The 26,012-nt window shown below is 40.2% G+C and overlaps 1 protein-coding gene across 3 annotated transcripts in view; it reads right to left on the reverse strand.

The window, feature by feature from the left end:
* LOC132585515 (sodium channel protein type 2 subunit alpha-like) overlaps positions 1–26,012 on the reverse strand; it is a 79,465-nt gene that overhangs the window by 32,055 nt on the left and 21,398 nt on the right. For all 3 annotated transcript variants that reach the window (XM_060257459.1, XM_060257460.1, XM_060257461.1), the window contains 6 exons: positions 23,956–24,306; positions 21,877–22,009; positions 13,649–13,887; positions 10,576–10,749; positions 9,399–9,755; positions 5,050–5,535 (listed from right to left, as the gene is read on the reverse strand). In XM_060257459.1, coding sequence (XP_060113442.1) covers positions 5,050–5,535; positions 9,399–9,755; positions 10,576–10,749; positions 13,649–13,887; positions 21,877–22,009; positions 23,956–24,306 — 1,740 coding nt within the window. The remainder of the gene's footprint in view (positions 1–5,049; positions 5,536–9,398; positions 9,756–10,575; positions 10,750–13,648; positions 13,888–21,876; positions 22,010–23,955; positions 24,307–26,012) is intronic.

Consider the following 26,012-nt stretch of genomic DNA (forward strand, 5'->3'; position numbering starts at 1 on the left):
AAAAAAAGTCATACTGCAGTGAGAAGAATAATCAAGTAAGATTATTCCCCATCTCGTGCCAGTGGAAAAACTCACAGGGTACAACCCAAAGTACAAACCCTAGCTTGCTGTTTTTGCCCAGCAGGTCCCACCAATGAAAGAGTTCCTTTTTGAAACTCCTCAGCTGTGAAAACGTCTGCAACATATTTGACTAGGCTGTAAACAAGTGGTTAGTTTTAAAAATGAAGGTACAAGTACTGGAACTTCTAAAAGCATAACACCAACTAAAGCACATGTTTATACTTGTCAGTTGTTGATACTTCATTTTGACATTCATCCTGGGTAACTACCAGTAATATTCATATTATTTTGGTACATACCCGAACTATCTCAGAGATCCGAAATCTACTCTATAGTACGTTTGTTTGTTTTGGGAATATGATTCTGCACACCAGTCAAATACATTTTTTAAAAAAGAGGATACCCCTCCACCAAATTCATAATATGTGAAAATCCCAAACTACCTATTGTTCAAATGAACAATAGACGAATGGTCCAACATGGGAGAATTTGCACAACACCTCCAAAACATCTGGCAATTTAAAACCTAAGCAAACACAGAAGCATAGAAAGTAACTAAATGTTCAAATTATGTTATCTAAAATTCCTGGAAAGACAACATTCATTCTATTAAACATTGTATACCACATTTATAAGGGCTGAATCAAAAAGGGTTGTTTTTATTACTTTTAAAAACTGTGCATGCTCCCTTTTTCCCCCTTGGCCTTTTGAGTGTTCAACATTCTCATAATTTGATTATCCATCATATAAAACCTATAGGTCATGCAGTAGCTGTTAAGGGATTTGATAATAAAGTATGTATCTAAAAAATTCACTAGCAGAATCAAAATGTATGTTGGGGTTGCCAACCTCGCCTGACCATGCTGTGATGTGAGTCACAGGACTCGGCAGAGAGCAGCTGTGCATGTCTGGACTGTCTTGCAATGGACAGGGAAGGAAACAGCTCAGTAGCATGCAGGCCAGTCAATATCCATTGGAAAGTGATTATATATGTATAATTTGCTTAGGTAACCTGTGTAATAGTGGTGGTGCGTTGAATCTACCTGGTTAAAAAGCACCAGAGCTGCATTTCTTGATTGCTCCAGCTTGATTTTACCCCTGTGAGAAGTAAGAATGGTAGGCAATGAAGTTCATGACACATTATCGCTAGTCTTTTGTGCTCTGGAGACTAGCATTCACACATGATTTCAAAACATTTTCAGAAACAAAAAGAGTTAAAGACACAATTACCTAACTGCCAAAAAAAAGGAAGATACATACTGGTTGATTTTAGAATAGAATACAAATTCCTAACCATCTTTTGCAAGGTCCGTCATAAACCAGAGGTAACAATTATTAGGGCTGTTCACTCATCTACTTTTCTTCTTGTATGGGCTAATGCTGTCAAGGGGGTGTGAGACACAGTATTATCTCCTCCACCTCTTTGTTCTGAAACATTCAAGCCCTCTGAAAGTGGATTAAATGGATTTGTTCCCTAGTAAGTATGCACAGGATTGCACCTGTTAAGTCGAAAATTTCATTCTAGAACATGGAAGACAAATTTTGTTTCAGAAAAACAAACATATTCCTATCACTCTGTTAAAGATCCACATCTCTACCATATTCCCCCTGCTGCCCAAATCATTTTGGCTGTTCTGAACTGCCTAAACTTCCCTTTTAATGGGATTCTACTATCAGCATTTCCCATTTCTTGAATTTTGTTTTGAATTCTGAAATGCCTTCCTATTCTAAATCCCATTAATTATTCAGAATAAACATCCCCAAAATTTTACTGAGATGCAGCTGGTTCTGGTTTGATCATCAATGCCATGCCAGCAATATCCAGTATCAGTACCCCACCCCATTCCAATTTTGATTACTAGCACAATTCTATACAAAGTTACTAAATTCTAAGCCCGTATCAGTGGGTTTAGATTGGGGTAACTCTTGCACTTAACAGCAAACTGTCAGAAGCCTCAACAGTCTACATTTTCCACATCAGCAGAGACTGATTGCAGAGAGAGAGAAATAACTAGAAAGTTTTCTGCTTCTTAGTGGTTTTCTTTTCATTGTGAACAACACACATACAAACAGAAGAAGAAGAAGAAGAAGATATTGGATTTATATCCTGCCCTCCACTCCAAAGAGTCTCAGAGCGGCTCACAATCTCCTTTCCCTTCCTCCCCCACAACAGACACCCTGTGAGGTGGGTGGGGCTGGAGAGGGCTCTCACAGCAGCTGCCCTTTCAAGGACAACCTCTGCCAGAGCTATGGCTGACCCAAGGCCATTCCAGCAGGTGCAAATGGAGGAGTGGGTCTGGAAGAGGATTACCTACACTGTTTAAAACTTTAAGAATTCATTAAGAGTAGCAGGCTTGGACAGAGGCAACAGGGTTATTTGCCCAGATACAATTCTGCAATGACTGACAAATTAATTCGTGCTGTTTTTAGTTTCCGAGTAAAATTAAACATGTTTACTAAAGTGATTGATCATTCAAGGTTAAAATTGGTTAAACATAAATATCATAACTGTGATTCAGAGAAGAAAATCTGATGTCTGACACATAAGCATAATAAAACGTCAATTGCTCCTAAGAAAGAACATTTTAATTTGCAAGGGACACAGTTATGTGCAGAATAAAAATAACTTTATCAACAAAGTAAAAGCCAGACAAAGCTAAATATGAAAACACAATAAATTATACAGGATATGTTCTCTCATTATTTAGTTTCACTGAAATGAATGATCCCGATGGAATGATGTATCAGTGGTTAAAGTGAATGAAGCGAACACTCAACCCAAGAGTGTGCTAATCACAATCTCCTAAACAAAAATATATTAAAAATGTTGGTCCTTTTGAAAAAAATCCCAAAGCAACAGCTAAACGGTTAGGGCCCAACTAAAATATTAATTACAGGGCAGTGAACAAAATTTTAAGTTCAGTAGAGCTCTTCTAGAACAAGATGCAGTTGGGCATCATAAAACAACCTCAGTCTGCCATTGATGAGATAAAGCAGATCAGACATTATGCAAAAGCAGATCAGACATTACCCAAAACCAAGGCCTCTCTCCCTTTGAAAATAACCAAGACCAGCAGTTATTTGGATCTGTCTCCACTATTTGGAACAAAACTCATTACTCCAAAGCCTTAACCTCAAATGTTTCCCAGGTCCTAACAGAAGATAATATAGGGGGTTCCAATAAATGAATCATAGAGATGTTATTCTTACAAAATTAAGCAACTACAGTTTTCCTAGCATCAAAAAAGGGAGAACACTAAGAGCCTACATTATATAGCACACAAATACTAGAAAACATTCTGATTCTTTTAAAGGAGTCCCATAAAAATGTAAAGTGTTTCCAGCCCTCTATAAAGAATGCTGAAGATGCCAAGTCTTCATGTAGGAATCTACTGAATAATGCCAGCCACCAAGTTTATGATAATTTAAACTGGGTAATTTTTTGCCCTGTCTGAATTATAGAAGAATCTTAAAGATCACAAGCAAGAAAGATTATGATGTCAAGATGACTCATGCTAGATACAGTCCTTATGGAAATTTAAAATAAATAGCTGCTCAAAAATAGTGCATGTAGTTAAATAACCAAGTATGAAACCATGTGATATGTAATAAAAGACAAAAAACCCAGATACTAAAATCTAACAAAGTGATTAACAGTAACAAAATTTCTACCTAAATTCCAAAAGGCAAAACATTTTAGGATTACAAATCTTCAAGCTTATGCATACAAAATTAGTTTATAGAAGTGATTTTTACTATCTCCCCTCCACCCAGACATTGCTGAGACTTGATGGCCCCTTGTCTAGAACAACATATCATACAGAACACAGCAGGTTGTAAAAAGAAATGGAAATCAGCTCAAACAGCCCTCGTAATTCTTGTAATTGTGCAAATGCACAGTCTAGTGTTACCCAAGGATTCCCCAACCCTCCCCATTGTTTTATTTAAGGGGTGTAGAGAGCTCCTGTGGGAAGGTTCTATTACTGGTTTCTGCTGCTTCCCATCATTGCAGAGATTTTATCCCTAGATTTGGGTTGATTGCTGCTATTCAGCAGAAGAGGGAGGCAGTCCATAAAATGGAAATTTTGTATACACAGACATAGTTTTGATCAGGGTCATATGGGAAGGGAAGAATAGAGTTATTCCTCCTACCTTCATTTGGTTTTTTAAATCAAGACCAAGTTCTATGTATCGTTATTAGCATGTCCTTTAAGAATGTCTCCTCCCCAATCTTTTCACAGCACAGAGAGAGTTAGGGCTGCCAAGTTCCTGGGCTGGGCGGGGGTTCTCCCACCCTGGAGGTTCCCGGCCCACATTGGGCTGTTGGGGAGGATCCTCCCTCGATGTCATTGGCATGATGATGCCACTCAGAAGTGACATCACCATGCCGGCTGCTCTAGGAGCTTCTGGGGAAACTCTATGGTTTTCCCAGACGCTTTAGCAATTTTGGAGAAAAAGTGGAGGGTGAAGATTAATTCCCAATTCCTTTGTGGCCCCAATCCAAATCATACCTGTGCATACAATTTACCTTCTATAAACTGATGGAGATCTCTGATCTTCAGCATATCTGCTTTGGCCCTCAGCTTCCAGTACTAAAACATGGTATGCCCTTCTGCAAGTGGTAGAAGCCCAAATAGCCTTAATCTATAATGCTGCTGCCACTGTAGCACAATAAATATGAAATATAATGCCATTTACAAGACTCCATGTGAAACAAAAGATTAATAATTCTTATGGATCGTAGGCATTCACCACTCATCCTTTCAAAAGAGCACTCACAAGTATAAATCAAACATTTTAGCAATAAGAAACTAGCTGACACTAAAAAGTTTGCTATTAATAAAAGACAGCCACCCTGCTATCTCCCAGTATGAAGAATGCGAAGAACCATAAGCAACTTTGACATATTATATTCCATATTATATGTTTCAAAAGTAAATAATATTTCAATTTACTTTTATAAATTTATATATTCACATAAAGTCCTACCTGTTTGCTTTCTTCAAGATCGGATTCACTGCTAAATTCTTCTGTGTTAATATTTTCAAAATCTGATTCGCCAGCAGCAATTGGTACAGTCACAGTAAGGCCCGGATTATTTATAAATGACATATAATCATTGCCATCAATAATATATTTTTCCACACTGCTGCCTGTTCCTACACCACTTGTAGTTCCATTCCCATCTCTTAGACAATTAACATCTCTGTTTATATCAACCACAGTATGGTTGAAAATGCAGCTGTCCTTCTTGTTGTTCAGTTCTTCGAGTGCTTTGATATCCTCTATAGCTTTTTGTTCTTTAGCAAAGCCTTTTAGAACAATTTCTCTTAATTTTTTCTTAACATAATCTATTCCCTTCTGAATCCTCGCTACTGCAACCTGAAGATTGTTCATTTCGTTGTCATCATCTGTAGCGGCAAGATTATCTGAACTAAAGGAGCTCAGCAACAAGGCTAGAAAAAGGTTCAATACCTACAAGAAAAAGAAATAGCACAATAAATTAGGTATCTTATATTAAAAGTAGATTAACAACACTTACATACAAAAGAACAGGTCTACCATATCAGTTCAAACACTCCAGCAGCTAGACACAGTGGTTAAGAGGATGTTCCAGTTCTGCCATCCGCTACCAGCCTACTTCTGTTTGATTGATTGGTGATATCCTCGGAATTAAAATGGATAACTTAAACACTATGCTACATACTGTATGTCCTGATGTCCCTATATGCTATGAAGAAAAACTTCACACATTTGATTATTCTCTTAGTGCTGAAGCCCTGACCTGAAAAGCCCAGATTACCCCTATCTAGTCAGATCTTGGAAGCTAAGCAGGGTTTGCCATGGTTAGTACTTCGATGGGAGAACACCAAGGAAGTTTTGATTTTGCGACCCATAACCAATCATATTTAAGCAATCTATTCTAAGGATTTCTAAAGATTTAATTAAGAAAATAAGAAAAGCCCAGCTGAATAAGACCAGTAGTCTACTAGCATCCTGCTCTACACTCAGGTTTGATCCAGATTTTGTGAGCACTCAATCTGCCTGCTTTTTCTGTTTTTAAAAATTTGCGTCACACCTTTTCAAATGAAACATCGTTATCTGTAAATTTTTATTTCTGTATTTGTATCGTTTAGTATGATTCTGGGCTATATTTTTCTTTTAAAACTAGCATTTTGTGGTTCTGTAGGTTGTGCACTAGATGGTGGAGCCTCTGCAATATTCTCCTTAAGCTTGATATGTTTGACAAAACTAACTTTGCCTTAGTTTAAAAGTGACAACTGTTTTAACTCATCAAAAACCTCTACAGATTCTTTCATTGGGTTAAAGATGGGACCATGTCATCACTGAACTGCAATCCCCATACAAATTAAAATTAGAAGCTGGATTGCTATGGAACAGACACTGAGATCTAAATTAACACAACTATCTTACATTTAAAATGCAAACTATGGAGGTTTGGGGAGGAGTTTGGAAACCTGGAGGAAAAGTTCTACAATTAAAACTTAGATCCAGATCTGGAGAAACCTTCAGGCCAAAACAAGTTTTGCGAACCCCAGCACAACAGCAGGGTAAAAGTGGTGTTGGTACACATTTGCACAAACAAATGTAGAAGCTAGAAGAAATCACGAGGCAAGACAGAACTGAAGGCAATATATAATGTAGAAAGTAACTTGGAATGTGCACAAAGAAAGGATCAAATGGCTAGTGTAGAAAAGGCCAATGATTGACTAGTTTCCCTGGAGGGCCAAAAATTAGGGCATTAAAGGCCAAGGCCTGATGTTGCCTGCCAGCGCTGGTATTCAGAGATTAACTTAATGTAGAGTTTCCTGCTAGTTACCAAGGGTAGTAGCCAGTGCTAAAGCTATCTTCCATGAATCTGTCTAGTCTGCTTTTATCTGAATGACTACCTCTCCTGATATGTTCCGCTGTGACAGCTTCACTTATACTTATCAGAGCAAAGCCTCCTGGAGGTACCACCCTGTGAATGGGCAAGATCAACAGCTGCTTGTACAAGGCTTCCATAATTCTGTCTTTCTGCAGACTGTGTAAAGCAGAATTATTCAGGAGGAAATTTTTATTAAGGGAATAGGGCTGTAGTATAATGGACTGGTTCAGAAGGACACACTTTATAAAAGGAATAGAATTCCAAGGTTTATTGTATGTTTCAATTGCTCTGAACTGCATTGTCTTCTGCTTTTATAATTCCAGTTTCTGCAGATGTCATGTCTGATACCTTTTTATTTTTTTCCTTTTTTTGTAACTTGCAATCCTAGACCTACTGCATTGTTTATTGGGTGTCTTTGAGTGGTATGATCACATTGTTTTATATCTTGTGATCCACATTGGCAAGGAAGTTTGGCTATCAATCAATCAATCAATCAATCAATCAATCAATCGTGTTTAAGTCATATGTGGGGTTGCCAATCCCCAGTTGGGGGCAGGGGAATCCCATGGTTTGGAAGCCCTCCTTCTGTTTCATTGTCATCAGAAAATGAGAGGGAGAGAAATGTCTGCTGGGCACTCCATTATACCCTATGGAGACCGATTCCCATAGGATATAATGGAGAATTAATCCACAGGTATCTAGGACTCCAGAAGGAGATCCTCTGGAGACTATGGCAACTTCAGGGGTATCACATCCAGGCTGAGCTTCCTCCCCTTCCCAAATGCCACTGTTCACAGCCTAGGACCTCCAAATCTCCACGAATTTCCCATCACAGAGTTGGTAACCCTATAGTATTTACTTTGGATTTATATGTCGCTCACTCCACGTGGACTCTGGGTGACTAACAGTCATTGTAAAAAACAACCTGAATTACAGTTTTAAAATGATAAAAACATGTGCAAACAATTTAAAAACTAGATATTTGGTGCTATAGAAGGTTCATGGTGCTATATAGTAGGTTCATGAAAAGGCCAGTGGAGCCAGTATTGAATGTTATCAGTTCAGTTCAGCACCTTTAATGGCATATAGAATGTTATCCTTCTATCCATAGTGTTACCCTAAGGGGGTTGTGAGGGTCTCCTGAGTTTGTTGGGGGAAATTAGCTAGGAGGCCCAGACAATGCGAGAGGGGGTAACAAGCAGAATCTCCACCTATGTTTACTGGGATTTTTCCCTCAGTAGAACTCTCAAATGAACCAGGCCTTAATTAATGAAATGATTTGCATTAATAAAAGTTAAAGAAATAAAATAAAAACTTATCAGTTGAAGAGCACTCTAAACACACATACAGGTTCAGAAAATAAATATAGAGACAAAAAGGAACTTATTCTATGGGACTATATTACCTGTTCAGAGAACACAGATCTAAGTAGAAGGATGAGCAAAATGAACTAGCGTTCCACTCAAGTTTACCCAACCTTGTGGCTGAGTGTGTAAGTCAGTGGACGTCCAAACACACACTCGTGGACAGCGGGTGGTTGATATAATTTTGAGCAATAACATGATTGTTCCTAGAACAATGCTGTGATGCTGTGAATGATACAATGTATTTGAATCAGAGAAGCTGCATAGCTTTCCCATGGTTGTGAATGCAATGTAACATTCATGTGAAAATGTCTATTGTGCTGGGTGACCTCTAGAAGACAGGGCAAGAGAACTATTACAAAGGAGTGTTATGAGATTAAAATGGTTTTGACTACAGACTCACATAGGATGAACCAGGTAGGGGGAAATCAGGCAAGGTGAGGGAATAGGTTCGTTGTACTGTCTTTTCTGGAAATTAATCTTTGACACTGTTGGATTTAAAAGAGGGAGAGAACTGCCAAAAGCCAGACTTTTGCACCTTTAGGATCACTTCCCCAAACAAACCTCTGGCCAGTATTTGATGACACATATTCCATGTTATTGTAGGACCTGTTTTGATCCTATTTGCAGACTAGGTAACAGTCTAGAGGAGTGACCCTGTGAGATGTTGAGAAAGAAGGTTGCCTGTGTCACCTTGTCCAAGGTACCAGACTAGCCATTCGAGGGGGAAGGGGGTCCAGGCATAACAATAGAGAGTAAGTTTAGACTAGTATAGTGCCAAGGAATGAGTGCACCCAACCCCCTTGAATAAAGGTCATATGAACAGGGTCCAAAGTAGCACCTTTGACAAAATAGTTCCCCCTTATTTTCTTATGACCAAGAATGATTCCATTTTCCTCAATTATTAATTTATCCTTCCAAGAACTGAACATGCAAAACCCCTCCACATTAAATTGTAGAGTTTGTAGTAATGATTCCAAGTCAAACTTTAACCATTTTTCTACAAAATAATAATTTAAACACCTTCAATTGACATTATAATAGGAAAAATTGTAATGTATTTTTCAAAAATACTGATTACATACCACTAGATTTCCAATCACCATGACCAACATGAAAACAATAAGGCACATGGCTTGGCCAGCGACCTCCATACAATCCCACATGGTTTCTATCCATTCCCCACAAAGCACTCGGAACACGATCAAGAAGGAGTGGAAAAAGTCATGCATGTGCCAGCGTGGAAGTATACAATCTGTGGCAATTTTGCAGACACATTCCCTATAGCTTTTACCAAACAGCTGCATGCCAACCACGGCAAAGATGAAGACAATGATGGCCAGCACCAAGGTCAAATTTCCCAAAGCGCCAACTGAGTTGCCAATAATTTTGATCAGCATATTTAATGTCGGCCATGATTTTGCTAACTTGAAAACTCTGAGCTGGAAAAAAAAATAGCAAGGATATATTATTACTGTTCACAATTATTATTAAAGTATACTGCACTCTTATTTAGAACATTATTTGTTCAGATTAGATGTACATTCTGTGAAATGTATAATAATGTCAAGAACAAGCAATGTTTTAATTATGTAAATATATTATAGGCAAAATTCACATAGTACAATTCACATCTGTATGGGGGGCATTAGAACATACCTAGTAGATGTCAAACATGGGTGCAGTCAGGGCTGTAGCCCGGATTTCATGTTTGGTGAGGCCTGCAGCAGCATTTTTTGTTGGGGAAGGACCAGGAGGCCACCCGGTTTGACCCTAAACATTTTCTCTGCTTCTCAAGTAAAGCTACAGGACCTCCCCCCTCATTTGTCTAACTCAGTAAACCTTCCAGGGGGATCTGACTGCAAGTAGGCTTCTCCCTCCCTCTCCCCACCCCCCGTGCCAATCTGAAGCCCCTACAGTAGCAACGCTGCACTTGTTCAGAGCAGTAGCAAGTGGTGGCGAGCAAAGGAGGCAGATTGGATGGCCTCCAATGAAGGGGCCATACAGATGGAAGGGGGGGTGGGGTTGAATGGAGTGGCCTGTGCCCCCTGGGCCTCACTGTAGCTATGGGCCTTGGTGGGGGGGGGGGTTGATGCTGACTAGGAACATAAACTCTCAGATCAGTGTAGGCTTACCAATTAAATAATTTCTCAGTAAATACTTATTCAACAATGCAAATGTTTGCACTAATATATAGAAGCAGCTTTTATAACAAATATACAACCCCGCCCCAAAACATTTTTCCAGATTTCTTATATTTACCAATCTGAAGGATCTTAGAACTGACAATCCTTCCACATTTGCCAGACCCAGCTCCATTAAACTGAGGCTGACGATAATGCCATCAAAAATATTCCATCCTTCTTGGAAATAATAATAAGGATCCATAGCTATTATCTTGAGCACCATTTCGGCAGTGAAGATCCCAGTGAAGACCTACATGCAAGTATAATTGAATTAATTTTATTTAGGTTCGCTGACATTGAAAAATTCTAACAAATTTTCAGGGATCCAATTCAAGGTCTCCTATCTTTCTCGAGATATGTCAGTTTCTTAAGGGCAAAATATAGACAGGATATAGGGAAACGGTATGTTTAAGGCATAATATGTACACTTTTAAACTTGCAGTCATCAGAGGATAGTGCATTGTTACCTTCAAACTGTGTAATTCCTTTAAAAAGTATAAGTTTTTTTTAAAGGAGTTCATTATTTTAATGTGGAAATTTTGGAGGTGGCTTTTTATCACCCTGCCATTCTGTGGAATCAATACCATGACACTATTCATTTTCAGGGTACATAATGGCTCCCTACTCCTTTAACATTCTAAAATTTTTGAAACAAAAATCAGTGCAGATTTTTTCAGATAATGTAGTATATGTTTTCCACCTTCATGCGTATCACTTTAACAGTTTTTTCAGGGACTTTAATTTCTGCAGAGATGTACTTTTATTTCTGATGCTGAAGTAATTTCTCTTTTTTGAGTTAAAAATATACTTAATTTGATATGACTAATATGTAGAACTGAATCATTGCTTTTCATCATAATTTCCCTTTGACTCAAAAAGAAAGCTTCTTATTGCTAGATCATAATCAATTCTGAAGCAACAAAATATGTCAGAAAAATAGCATATTAACTTTCTTTGAGTAGAAACCAACGAAATGAGGTTAACAAATTAAGAGGGTAAAAGACCTGGAGTCTTAAATTATTACCAGCAGGGAAGACATTATGAACCTGCCCTCATAATTAAAGCTAATATGGTATGAAGACTACTTCATATATTATACTGAGCAAACAATAATATGTTCATTTCTCCAGTGCTCTGCAGGAAGCTAAAGCCAGTCTCTGCGTGTGTACCTGTCTTGCAAATGTATTTTAATAAAACCAGAAACTGGAAACAAAAATATTAGTTTTAATATGATATAAATATAACACATGCTGAAAGCATAATGGGATGAATCCTTCCAGCAATGGCATAAGAAATTTGGAGAAACAGATTTTCTGTTTTCCCCTTAGTCCAGCAACCTCCCCTGCACAGCTGATGCTGAAGGACCTGCAAAATAACAGGGTGTCAACAAGGAGGGGAAATAGAACAAAACTGTATCCTTCCTCTTGCACTGCTAGAGAACTTGATATTGTTCTGCTATTGCAACTGGGAGCTGGGCAATTTCACCCAGTTCTCCCTTGCTACAGCCCCCTGTACGTCACAGAACTTTTCCTACACAAGTCTTCCAACACTTAACATTAGCCTTTGGGAGGTCACTGGAAGTTTCAGGAGGAGGGAAATGACCCCCTACTGTAGGAGTTAACCTGCTGTACAAAAAAACCCACCACTAAATGTTTATGAATCACAGTAACCATGTGTAGACTCCCCAAGTATTGACTGATAACAAACCGTACATGTGGAATCATATCCTGAACATGAACTCAGTATGTGGAGTCTTTGGCTACTGTAAACTGGTCCTAGAAAAGGTGGGGGAAAGAATGCTTGCTGGATTGAAGACATACTTCTCATGTTTTATCATGGTCTCATTGTACCCATCATTGTACTGAGGGGTACAACTTATTTAAAAGGGACAGACAGATAAGAAAGAGTGGAGGTGCAGCATTATATGTGAAGGAGGTATATACTTGTGAGAAAATTTGTGAATCTGAACATGGAAGTTTAATTGAGAGTCTCTGGGTAAAAATAAAAGGACAACCAAGTCAGGCAGATAACATATTCCTACAACAGATTGCAGAATTCTCAAAGAGAAGGGACACAGCGGTCATGGGAGATTTCAATTACCCAGACATCTGTTGGAAGTCCAACTCTGCTAAAAATGAAACATCAAAAAAATTCCTAACTTGCCTTGCTGATAACTTCATTTTCCAGAAAGAGGAGAAAGAAACAAGGAGATCTGCCATCTTGGACTTGATTCTTACCAACAAGGAAGAATTAGTTGATGAGGCAGAAGTAATGGGCACCCTGGGTTGCAGTGAATATGTGATTTTAGAATTTAAAGTCTTACTTCAGGAAAGCAAATTTTGACAAACTTAGAGTCATGCTGTGTTAGAAATGGTCCCATGGTCAGAAATACTGAAGAAGCTAAAGAGGGGTGGAAATTCCTTAGAAGCAAAATATTGAAGACACAATCACAAATGATTCCTATGAGAAGGAAAAATGGAAGGAGCTTAAAGAAGCCAAGGTGGCTCCATAAACAGCTCTCTAAAGATTTGAGAAATTAAAAAAAAGACTACTTTAGGAAATGGAATGAGGGTCCAGAATGTGAGACAGTGGGTGGGATCAGATGAGCCAGTTACTGCTGCAGCCTCTCGGCTTTAAAAAAAGCTGATCCAGGTTGAGGTGCACTGTGGTAATCAGATGACACCTGCCCAGTGGCCAAGACAGGCATGGGTTGCACCCACACAGGGCAGAGCATCCACACGGTTCCTACATGCGCATGCTGTCCCTGGGCCAATCACATGGCTGGAAATGTACCATGGAGGCACAGCAAGGGAAGTTCTCAGTAGCTCTTTAACACATGTGTGAACCATCCTACCATGAGGTAAGAATGAGAGGACCAAAGGGAACAAATGTGTGTGTGTGTGTGATTGCACACATTAAATCTGGGGATGGAGATTTCTATGGCAAGCCAAAACGACTCTCTGATTACAAACCAGTGTTGTGTCTGTGGGCTGGGAATGTTCTACTATTGAAATTGTATTGGCTTCTAATTTTAATGGTTTTAAACAATAAAAATCTGTGACATTTTTCACCACACATTAAATTAAAAAGATGACCCATATTTTTTTTAAAAAAATAAGTAAATAAGTTATTACTTGCCACATACATACCAGGTTTCCAACCAAAAGCACGTGGTTGAAATAGGGAGTCATCGGATAATGCTCCATGGCCATAAATAGTGTATTTAAAACAATGCAGATAGTAATAGCAAGATCAACAAATGGATCCATCACTATTAAGCTGACAACGCGTTTTACTTTTAACCAAGGAGGCCAGCAGTCCCAGATCAAGAAAACATTTGCAAATCTATACCAACATGGTGGACATTTCTGCCTGGATTCTTCAAGTTCTGGAGGAAAACAAAAGTAAGATATCAGAGGCAATAACATCATAACTGCAGATCCTAAAAGTTCATCATCAGTATTTAACGATAGGATTGAGAAATGAGTATTGTACAAATGCCTATTTAAAATAAATATATGTTCATAAGCACCACACTCTTGTGCATGGGATACCTCTAGTTTTTATTGGACACTTCATTACACCTCATACATTTATTTTTTTTATGTGTTATCGTTAAAAAACCAGTATAGTCCAATGTATCTGCTTCAGCTTTAGGGTACAAAAAAGAGCCATCCATGTTGTAATTCATCTGATGGACAGCTTTCCTACTCTTTTCCTACTCTTTTCCCCATGCCTATATAAAGCTATTAGCACCATCCCCAGTTACCAGTGCCTGCTGTCCTGATGATAGACCAAACCAGATATGCACTAGATATTGGCCAAGTTGGAAAGAATGGTTTCATCTGGTGTGTTAGAAAGAACTGCCACTATGGCAGGTTGGCTGATAAAGCTGATGATAGTGTCATAGGATATATAGGTCTCTGTTGGTTGGATTAAAAACAACCAGAACCTTGGTTGGATCTTCTTGGTCTAATGCTGATCATCATAACAGAGCTGTGCCCACTATCATTCAGCACTGCTCTCAGTGTAATAAGAGATGTAACAAAAATTACTTAGGTACGCTATATGAAGTATTTTCAGCATTTAGGAAAAATACCCTATATACTCGAGTATAAGCCTAGTTTTTCTGCCCAAATTTTGGGCAGAAAAAACCCCTCCTCGGCTTATACTCGAGTCACTATTCCGCCCGCATCCCCGGAATTCCAAGGACAGCTAAAGCTGCCCCCTGCTCTCCTCTCCTCAGTGAAGGGGGAGGGGTCGTGCTGGGACTGGTGTTTTCAGTCTGACCAGAAATGACTTCTGCCTTGGTATTGTTGATTTGTGTTCTGCACCACCATTCTCCTCATCTTTCATTGCAAGCAGCATTGTGGCCTTACCTGCCACAGGAATAGTAACTGCTGCGTTTCCCACCCTCGGCTTATACTCGAGTCAATAAGTTTTCCCAGATTTTTGGGGTAAAATTAGAAGCCTCGGCTTATATTCGGGTCGACTTATACTCGAGTATATACGGTACCACAGAAATATATTAACTGTCTTTCAATGTTTCAGCCATGGAATATTAAATGTAAGTTATGTACATTAGAAGCCAATGATCTTCTGTTCGTTGTCTCTCTCCAGAATTACTTAGGACAAATAGTTATTCTAAAGCAAGGGTGTCAAACATGTGACCTGGGAGCTAAATCAGACCCCCAGAGGGCTTCTATCAGGCCCACGAGCAAGTCTACTTCCTTCTCCCTCTCTCTTGCTTCCTTCAGTTATCAGAGATTGTTAAATCAAATATTGCAAGATTGCTAATCTTTTAAGCATGTTTTATTTAGAGCTTTTTTTAAAAAAAATCTTTAATTGTGTTTGTCTAAGTCCTTTTATAAAGTTTATGTCTCTCCTTACATTTTACGACACACGTGGCCCAGCCCGACAAGGTCTCATTTAAGTCAGATCCAGTCCTCATAACAAATGAGTTTGACACCCCCTGCTCTAAAGGCATCAGCTAATCTAGTAAGAAAACACTATTAATAAAACAGTTAATATGATTATTTGCTTCAATTTGTTCAATACATAAGAATCTGAAGCAAGCATTTGCTTAATAACTTGACTGTATCCACCCTCTTATGGATTGCTGCCTTGTCGTGGTGAGAGGGCTTGCGCGGTTCAATGAGGTTGTGGGCTATGCCATGCAGGGCCACCCCAGATGGACAGGCCACAGCTGAGAATCCAGACTAAATGTGATCCACTGGAGAAGGAAATGGCAAACCACCCCAGTATCCTTGCCAAGAAAACCCCATGAACAGAAACAAAAGGCTAAAAGATATGGCACTGGAAGATGAGCCCCTCAGGTCAGAAGGTGCCCAATATGCTATTGGAGAAGAGCGTTCAAGTAATCACAGAAAGAGTGAAGTGGCTGGGCCAAAGCCGAAAGGACGCTCAGCTGTGGATGTGTCTGATGGTGAAAGAACAGTCTGATGCTGCAAAGAACAATACTGCATCGGAATGTGGAATGTAAGATCTATGAATCAAGGTAAGCTAGATGTGGTCAAACAAGAGATGGCAAGACTGAACATCGACATTTTGGGAATCAGTGAACTAAAATGGACAGGAATGGGTGAATTTAACTCAGAGGATCACTACATCTATTATTGTGGGCAAGAGTCCCGTAGAAGAAATGGTGTGGCCTTTATAGTTAACAAGAGAGTGAGGAAGGCAGTAATGGGATACAATATCAAAAATGACAGAATGATCTCAGTCTGTATCCAAGGCAAACCATTCAATATCACAGTAATACAAGTCTATGCCCCAACCACTGATGCAGAAGAGGCTGAAGTGGACCAGTTCTATGGAGATCTACAATACCAAAAAAAGATGTCCTCCTCATCATAGGGAACTGGAATGCCAAAGCAGGAAGTCAAAAGGTGACCAGAATAACTGACAAGTTTGGCCTTGGAGAACAAAATGAAGCCGGGCAAAGGCTAATAGAGTTTTGTCAAGAGAACAAGCTGGTCATAGCGAGCACCCTCTTCCAACAACCTAAAAGGCAACTCTACACATGGACATCACCTTATGGGCAACACAGAAATCAGATTGATTATATACTCTGCAGTCAAAGATGGAGAAACTCCTTACAGTCAGCAAAAACAAACCTGAAGCTGACTGCGGCTCAGATCATGAGCTACTCATCGCAAAATTGAGGCTTTAACTGAAGAAAACTGGGGAAGCCATTAGGCCATTCAGGTTTGACCTTGATCACATCCCTTATGAATATACAGTGGAGGTGAAGAATAGGTTTAAGGAATTAGAGTGCCTGAAGAACTATGGATGGAGGTTCATGACATTGTACAGAAGGCAGCAATCAGCACCATCCCAAATAAAAAGAAATGCAAGAAAGCGAAGTGGCTGTCTGATGAAGCTTTACAAATAACTGAGGAAAGAAGGAAAGCAAAAGGCAAAGGTAAAAAGGAAAGATTCACCCAACTGAATGCAGATTTCCAGAGAACAGCAAGGAGAGATAAGGAGGCCTTCCTGAAGGGACAATGCAAAGCAATAGAGGAAAATAATAGAATGAGAAGGACAAGAGATGTCTTCAAGAAAATTGGAGAAATCAAGGGAACGTTTCGTGCAAAGATGGCCATGATAAAGGACAAAAATGGTAGGGATCTAACAGAAGCAGAAGAGATCAGAAAGAGGTGGCAAGAATACACAGAAGAATTATACAAGAAGGATCTCAACGTCCTGGACAACCATGACAGTGAAATCGATGACCTTGAGCCAGACATCCTGGAGAGTGAAGTCAAATGCACTTTAGAAAGCATTACTAACAACAAAGCAAGCGGAGATGATGGTATCCCAGTTGAGCTATTCAAAGTCCTAAAAGATGATGCTGTTAAAGTGATGCACACATTATGTCAACAAATTTGGAAAACACAACAGTGGCCACAAGATTGGAAAAGATCAGTTTATATTCCAGTCTCAAAGAAGGGTAATACCACGGAATGTTCAAACTATCGCACCAAGGTCATTTTAAAGGTCCTACAAGCTAGGCTTCAGCAGTATGTAGATCGGGAACTACCAGAAGTTCAAGCTGGGTTTCGGAGAGGTAGAGGAACTAGAGATCAAATTGCCAACATTCAATGGATTATGGAGAAAGCATGGGAGTATCAGAAAAATGCCTATTTCTGCTTCATTGACTATGCTAAAGCCTTTGATTGTGTGGATCACAACAAACTGTGGCAAGTCCTTAAAGAGATGGGAGTACCACCACTTCACATGTCTCCTGAGAAGCCTGTATAAGGGTCAAGAAGCAACTGTCAGAATGGCATATGGAATGACAGATTGGTTTAGAATAGGAAAAGGAGTTCAACAAGGATGTATAGGCACCCTGCTTATTTAATTTATATGCAGAGTACATCATGTGGAATGCTAGCCTGGAAGAAGCACAAGCCGTAATTAAGATTGCCAGGAAAAACATCAACAACCTCAGATATGCAGATGACACTACTCTAATGGCAGAAAATGAGGAGGACCTAAAGAACCTCTTGTTGAGGGTGAAAGAGGAGAGCACAAAAGTAGGCTTGAAACTCAACATCAAAAATACTAAGATCATGGCATCTGGCCCCATCACACCTTGGCAAATAGAAGGGGAAGACATGGAAGTAGTGACAGACGTCACATTTCTAGGATCCAAGATCGCTGCAGATGGTGACTGTAGCCATGAAATTAAAAGACGTTTACTCCTTGGAAGGACAGCTGTGGCAAACCTGGCCAGTATAATAAAAAGTAGAGACATCACTCTGCCAATAAAAGTCCATATAGTTAAAGCGATAGTATTCCCAGTAGTAATGTATGGCTGTGAGAGCTGGACCATAAGGAAGGCCGAGTGCAGAAGAATAGATGCTTTTGAGCTGTGGTGCTGGAGAAGACTCTCAAGAGTCCCTTGGACTGCAAGAAGATCAAATCAGTCAGTCCTAAGGGAAATCAACCCAGACTGTTCACTGGAAGGTCAGATGCTGAAGCTGAAGCTCAAATACTTTGGCCACCAAATGAGAAGGGAGCACTCCCTGGAGAAGATCCTGATGCTAGGAAATACAGAAGGCAAAAGAAGAAGGGGATGGCAAAAGATGAGATGGCCGGACAGTGTTACTGATGTAACAAACACGAATTTGAGCAGACTTTGGAGGATGGTGGAAGACAGGAGGGCCTGGCGTGTCTTTGTCCACGGGGTTGCAAAGAGTCGGACTCGACTGTGCGACTGAACAACAACAGTCCACCAGACCACAGGCACAGAACCACCCAATCAGGAATCCTGCCTTTTCATGATTCCTGATTGCACAGAGAATCCTACACACTTTCCCTTCTGTACTCTTTTTTATTTTATTTATTTATTTATTTATGATTTATATTCCGCCCTTCCCACAAAAGTGGCTCAGGGCGGCTCACAACAGATAATAAGACATAAAATTAGATTAGCGTTTAAATATATAAGCAGTTAAAACAATCAAAACATTTAAAACCTTAAAACCTTAAAACATCAAACCTTATAACAATATAAATAGCAAGAATCTGATAAAGCTACATTAGTTCCGGTATCAGTTAGGTGTAGGCTAACCGGAAGAGGGTTGTCTTACAGGCCCTGCGGAACTGAGTAAGGTCCCGCAGGGCCCTCGCCTCCTCCGGTAGCTGGTTCCACCATATAGGGGCCATAACAGAGAAGGCCTTATCCCTAGTAGACTTAAGGCGGGCTTCTTTTGGCCCAGGGATAGCGAGAAGGTTTTGGCGAGAAGGTTTATGCATACTATGTGTATATAGGCTAGAGGTGGAACTTGCCAGCCATGATCCTATTCCCACCCCCCACCTCCCCCACAATACACATGGAAAACAGGATTCCTGACTGCATGGAGAGAGCGATATTCACTCAAGTTCTATGCCTGTGGTTCAATGAACACGCATAGACTGATGGATTAACTTGCTGCCATGGTTCTGCAGTACTGTCGTCCCATGAAGATAGATCCAGGTGGGCAGCCATGTTAGTCTGAAGCAATAGAACAAAGTTGGAGTCCAGTAGCACCTCTAAAACCAACAAAGTTTAATTCAAAACATAAGCTTTTGTTTGCTAAAAACGCACTTCATCAGACAAGCTTAAATTCTAAATAAAACACTGTTGGTCTTAAAGGTGCTTCCGGGCTCCAACTTTGTCCTTCCATGAATTCACTGTAGATGGTTAGAAAGAGACTAATCGTCTTTATCTTAATGGATATACTGAGGGAAGCGGGGGAAGGTACTAATATCTTCCATGTGGAGAGCCAGTTTGGTGTAGTGGATAAGTGTGCGGACTCTTATCTGGGAGAACCGGGTTTGGTTCCCCACTCCTCCACTTGCACCTGCTGGAATGGCCTTGGGTCAGCCATAGCTCTGGCAGAGGCTGTCCTTGAAAGGGCAGCTGCTGTGAGAGCCCTCTCCAGCCCCACCCACCTCACAGGGTGTCTGTTGTGGGAGAGGAAGGTAAAGGAGATTGTGAGCCGCTCTGAGACTCTTCCGAGTGGAGGGTGGGATATAAATCCAATATCTTCTTCTTCATTGTAAAGACAAAATGATTCATTCCCAGTAATTATTTATACCGGGATATTCTTTGTCTGATTTCCGAGAGCTAGTGACTTATATCCTATCACCCTGCTCCGCAAAGTCTGAAGCCTTCACCAATATAAGGAGCCTTCTTTTGGCAGAAGTGGGTTGTATTCCAGCAGAAGAGCCACTTTCACTGGATAAGGTTTCTTAGGCCACAAGAAGGCTTCCTATTTTGCTGAGTGGAATGGCAGGATATACATCAGTGTGGCGTAGTGTCAAAATCCCTATACTGCCTTGAAGCGCACACAGTCACTTTGAGCCAATCACAGAGGAACAGGAAAACCATGTACCCTACACCCTTTGCTCCTTAGGGAAACACCAGGATAAAAATAAGCTAAAATAAACCAACAACCCTCTTAAACCTTTCTGAAGGCTGTAGTTATGTGCCATTCTGCACAGGACATTTGTTAAAAATCCTTGAAGATCTATAGTATTAAGTTGAAAACTACCAGCTAAATGTTAGAAATGTGCAACAGAAGAAGAAGGGAGTCATAGCTCAGTGTCAGAACATTTACTTTGCGTGCAGAGGGTCCCAGTTTCAATCCCTGGCATCTCCAGCTAAAAGTGTAGTAGGAAGTAAAATGAAAGAGCCATACATGAGATACTGAAGAGCCACTGACCTTGATGGACCAATGAGACTTCACGCACACATGTGTGTGACACTGTCGGGTGCGAAGAGAGGAACTAAGCCACCAGATGCCCCTAGCCCTGTATATATGACCTCTCCACATGCTGACTGCACATATGGAGATGCAGAATTGGCACAAGCCCTGTAGCCTGCCACCCACCTCTGCATGATCACCAGCTCATGAGTATGGTACTTACATATAGAAGCAGTGTGCACATGCATGTTCCTTCACTGTGATCATGTGGGGAGGAAGAATACATGTGGGCACTGACCCTGGATGGTGGCACCATGTGCACATTCCAGATCATGCAGAAGCAAGGTAAGTGCAGTCATGCCCACACTCTGTCTGCATGTTTAGTCCACACATGGAGGGGTCATGTGTATGCTGTTGATCAAGCATCGCTTAGTGTCAGCACAGAAGGGCCACTTCACACAGTATTTGAAATTAAAAATAACAACAAAACATTCCTCCCCCTCCCCCAATATATAGTACAAGTACATGATGCAAGCAGTAAGAGCCAATCACAGCTCCTCATAGCATATAAGCAAAACATACATGTGGATAAGAAAAAAAAAAAAGCCTGGTTCTTCCTATATGACCTCTACTAAGACATTTGTAAATGACTTGTAAATCAGCCAGAAATACCACCATCAGGAACTTCATAGAGATCCAGTTGAAAACTGCTTAAAGCCAAAAAGGTTGAGGAATTTTGCACAATAGCTATATATATATTGGGGGGGGGGGCACACAGAATAATGGTCTGGGTCTGACTCGGGTGGATCCCACCAATTTTTCAAGCTCCTCCAATTCACTTTCTTTTTACAGATTCCATCCTGTATGGTTTTCGTCCATGCGGGTTGCATGATCTCCAGCACAGCCCTTTTGATTGTCAAATGGTATCCCCTCTTTCCTTTTTCTCCAGAGAAAAGTTGTGGGTGAGTATAAAGAGTTCGGGGTGTGGTGGTTTCTCTGGCTTCCCTCCTGCTGCATCTGAAACTCCTTATATTTGCAGAGGTTGGGCCTTAGTCAGTGCATCGGTATCAAGAATTTTTACATCTTAGAAAACAAAGCGACAATATCTTAGAACAGAACTTCACATAACATGTGGTGAAACAAGTTGTACCGCGTTATACCTTCCATTGTGTTTGTGAGTATGCTGGCAATACTCATGGCCCTTTGTCTTGCTGCAGATTCTTCCATTAATTCCAGAGAAATCTGGTAAGAGCTCAATCTCCTCTTTCTTATTTCTGTTTCAGTGGTTGTACCCTGCAAATACAAGGATGTTGAATAATTCCTAAAACTTATCATAAAGTACAAGATAGATCTTACTGCTAATTTTTTCACTGGTTGTTTAGTTTTTACTAAGCATTTGTAAATTTTATAGGTGATGGATTAATGCATTTGAAAACCCACTTGACTTTTTGTTTGTTTAAAAGGCTGTCTATGTCAGTTGGGGACCTGCTATTCAAACACACAACCTTCTTTGTATGCACAATTAGTTGCAAGATTCTTCAGATCCACTCAATGTTATGTTGAACAAAACTAATAATTAGCAATATGACGATCTCTAGTGAAAGAAGAAATCCTCCAAAAGGATATCAAGAAAGAGGTTTCACTTTCCTCCTCTTGTAATCAGCCCAGCCCGCTTTCTATATGAGTCAATGGACTACAAATATTAGGAATTAGAATACCCAGAACTATAACACTTGTAATTATTAATAATTTTTCTAAATATATTACTTGGTGCTTCCAAATATTTCTGAATCCAACTTGCATATCCCTAAGTTCCATAATGGAAGGTACTTCTGTTAGTGGAACAGAAAGTCTATAGTAGGAAGGGTGAAATTTATTTTCCCTCCTTCATTAGCAAAAATTATTCTCAGGATCCAGCCCACACATTTGTTAAATTCACATTTATATTCTGCATACATTCTCTTAACATTTTAAGGGTCCTCTTAAAAATGTAATGTGTTATGTGAATCTCAACAACTATAGGAATGCAAGAAAACAATGCCACAATAAAGATACTTGGATATAGCCAGGGTGTTAAATAACAAAGTCACAAGGTAAAAATAGAACAGACAAATAGATCACACGGAAGGGCAAAGAACAAACAGAAGGTAAAGGAAAGTTCTCTCTCGAAAAAAGATCTTTGTCACTGTGTTGTAGGTTTGCTACTTGGTTTTGTCACTTCAGTTAAATTTATTGGGTGTTAATATACACTTGAAAACTACTTTAACAGCCTACATGAGTTAGAAATGTACAAATAAAGGAAGATGAACTGCAGCATAATTCTATGAATGTTTATTCATAAATGACACCACATTCTACTGGGCTTACCCCCAGGTAAGCAAGTAGCTTTAATGTAGCAACTCTGTCCACAAGATGAACAGAATGGCAAAGGATCAGTGTTCTTCTACTCAGACTTGTGCTCCTCAAGTGTGAGCCAAAAGAGAAAATAGTATGGGTGCATACAACACAGTAGGTTAGATCCGGTATAATATTTCTTTGGGCATATGCCCTTAGAGTGTGATTTTTCCTGCCTCTTTCCTCCAGCAGCCCAGCATGCCCCCTGAAATATTGGAAAGGATTTTAGGAGCTGCCACAAGAAGGGGTGAGGCAGAAAAACTGCGCTCTGCAGGTGGAAGTCCTAGAGCTTGTGAAAACTTTAGTCTGCTTCTAAGTTGTTAAGAGCACTTTCAAGAATGGCTTTATCCTTTAAACGCTGCGCACACACACTTATTCTATTGCTTGTTCTTTTGAAATTACAGCACCTTTCCCTTACTATATCCTGTACCAAAAATAAGCACATAAGCAGAACTGACATGTAAGCATTTAAGCAGAACGGCTTGGTAAACTTGAGATTTCTCTCCAGATATTAAACACACACACACACACAGGGGTAGGATTGCCATCCTCCAGGCGGCACATGGAGATCTCTCGCTATTACAATTGATCTCCAGATAACCAAGATCACCTTCCCTGGAGAAAATGGCTGCTTCGGAGGGTGGGTTCTGTGGCATCATACCCTGCCGAGCCCCCTCCCATTCCCAAACCCTGCCGTCCCCAGGCTCCACCCCCAAATTTTCAGGTATTTCCCCACCCAGAGCTGGCAGCCATGGGGACAGTCACAAAGATCAAGGACTTCACTGTAAAACTTATGACAATCGTGGCCACACATGTGATCTGTAAAAAAGAGGACCATTTATCACCTCTGGTAGAAACTGTCCAGGGAGTGAGGTGAGTGTAGGAGGCCCGCCAACTAAGGAGACCACCCCATTGCAATCCACCGTGCTGTGCATCTTCCCATTTGCTGGAAGCGGTGGTATCATCCTTGATGATAAACTCGTCTGACTGACAGTACTGTTGCGGCGGTCACTGTTGTGTCTGTTTGGCACAAAGAGAGAATCCCTCCTGCTTTCGTTGTCCTCAAGGGTGCTGTGCTCATCGTCAGCAAAGTCATTTTCTGATCCTATATCCTTTGCTCTTCCTCTGAAGCTGAAGATACTCGCTCTGCTGCTGCGCCTTGGGGAAAACAGGGAGCCGTGAAGGCTCAGCAAAGACTGGGCAGGGAAAGGAAAACAAGAATAGTTAGCATTCAGGGGTTTGGGGTTTTTTTTAAAGTTAATGATTCATGTCAGATATGGCCAAAAATATAGGAGAACCAGGGCTTTTTTTTGTAGCAGGAACTCCTTTGCATAGTAGGCCACACTCCCCTGATGTAGCCAATCCTCCTGGAACTTATAGTATGCCCTGTACTAAGAGCCCTGTAAGTTCTTGGACGATTGGCTACATCCGGGGTGTGTGGCCTAATATGCAAAGGAGTTCCTGCTACAAAAAAAGCCCTGAGGGGAATAGTTGTTGGCAGGGCTTTTTTTTTTGTAGAAAAAGCCAGCATGGACTCATTTGCATATTAGGCCACACACCCTGATGCCACCATTGATTCACACAGGGTTGGTTTTTTGTAGAAAAAGCCCTGCATACCCTCATTTGCATATTAGGCCACACCTCCTGACTCCAAGCCAGTCGGAACTGTGTTCCTGTGCGTTCCTGCTAAAAAAAAAAGTCCTGGTTGCTGAACACAGCCAAAAAGATCTCAGAGAATGCTGCTGCACACATAAATGGAATAAGCCTGGCCACTCAGGGAAGTCTGCCAAGAAGGGAGTCTAGAGATCCCGAATAGAATAGCCTTGAGGATAAGTACAGAGCAGCAACAATTATATGGTCTAGTGTAGATTAAAAGCCATCTAACTCCTTATCAATTGATGCACTTTATTTAGGCCCAGGAGTAGAAGCATCTGAGAACTGCAAGAATGTCCAGCTTCACATAAGTGAAGATATGATTCAAGGATAGGAGTTTTGATTGAAGGCCAGAAGATATTTATATGTATGAGAAACCTGTAATCATTATTTTTAAATAAAGTTTGTTAAGATTAAAAACTAGCAAGAATGAACTAATATTTTTATATATTCTAAAAAGTCTTTTTTAAAAAATTAAAGATAACCTTGTATGATTTTTGAAGTTATAAGCCAAGAATGTGTGCCCTTATAGTTAGCTATCGTTAGGAGATGATTCTGAAATCCTATAAATAGGGGAAGTTGTATTGATCAAGAGCTTCTTCTCAGAGGGGGATTCTTGCCTGTGACCTACCTACTTTGGGGTATAAGAAATCTTTATGGAATTATGTAATCACTCTCCTTTAATTAGCTATGTAACGATGATGGATGGATGATATAATGCTTTGTTGATTTAGCTTGTATTAAGAATGCAATGGTTATGCTTTCATAAACAAGCTTAGAATGGAAGCAGAGACTCTCTGACAGTCATTACTTGTGTACTATACCCAGTGCCAGTGTCCAGTGATATCAAATTATTCATTTACAGTTGCAAGCATAGTGTCTCTTGCTTGACATTGTTCTGCAAGACCTGGTGCAAACCTTATGCAATACAGAATTAAAAGTCTCAGTACACAATGTCAGTTCAGTTTATTGACCCAAACTCTGTCTGGAAGTTCATGAAACCACTTTGTATCTTCATGATATTCCAGCAGTTTCCATTGTGGGGGGTTGGTGGGGAATGAAGGGTATTATGCTGCTAACTTCATAGTCCAGTTTAGAGAATTGCACAACTCAAGATGCTTCATTCTTTTCTTACCCTTCCAACAAGACAACATCCTCTGGAAATGAATGACACTTTTGCAAAATATCCCTTAACTACCTATCCATAGTCCCATGACCACCCTACAGTACCCTCACGGGGAATGCTTCC

The sequence above is a fragment of the Heteronotia binoei genome, chromosome 16 (assembly GCF_032191835.1).
Source record: "Heteronotia binoei isolate CCM8104 ecotype False Entrance Well chromosome 16, APGP_CSIRO_Hbin_v1, whole genome shotgun sequence".
Taxonomy (NCBI): domain Eukaryota; kingdom Metazoa; phylum Chordata; class Lepidosauria; order Squamata; family Gekkonidae; genus Heteronotia; species Heteronotia binoei.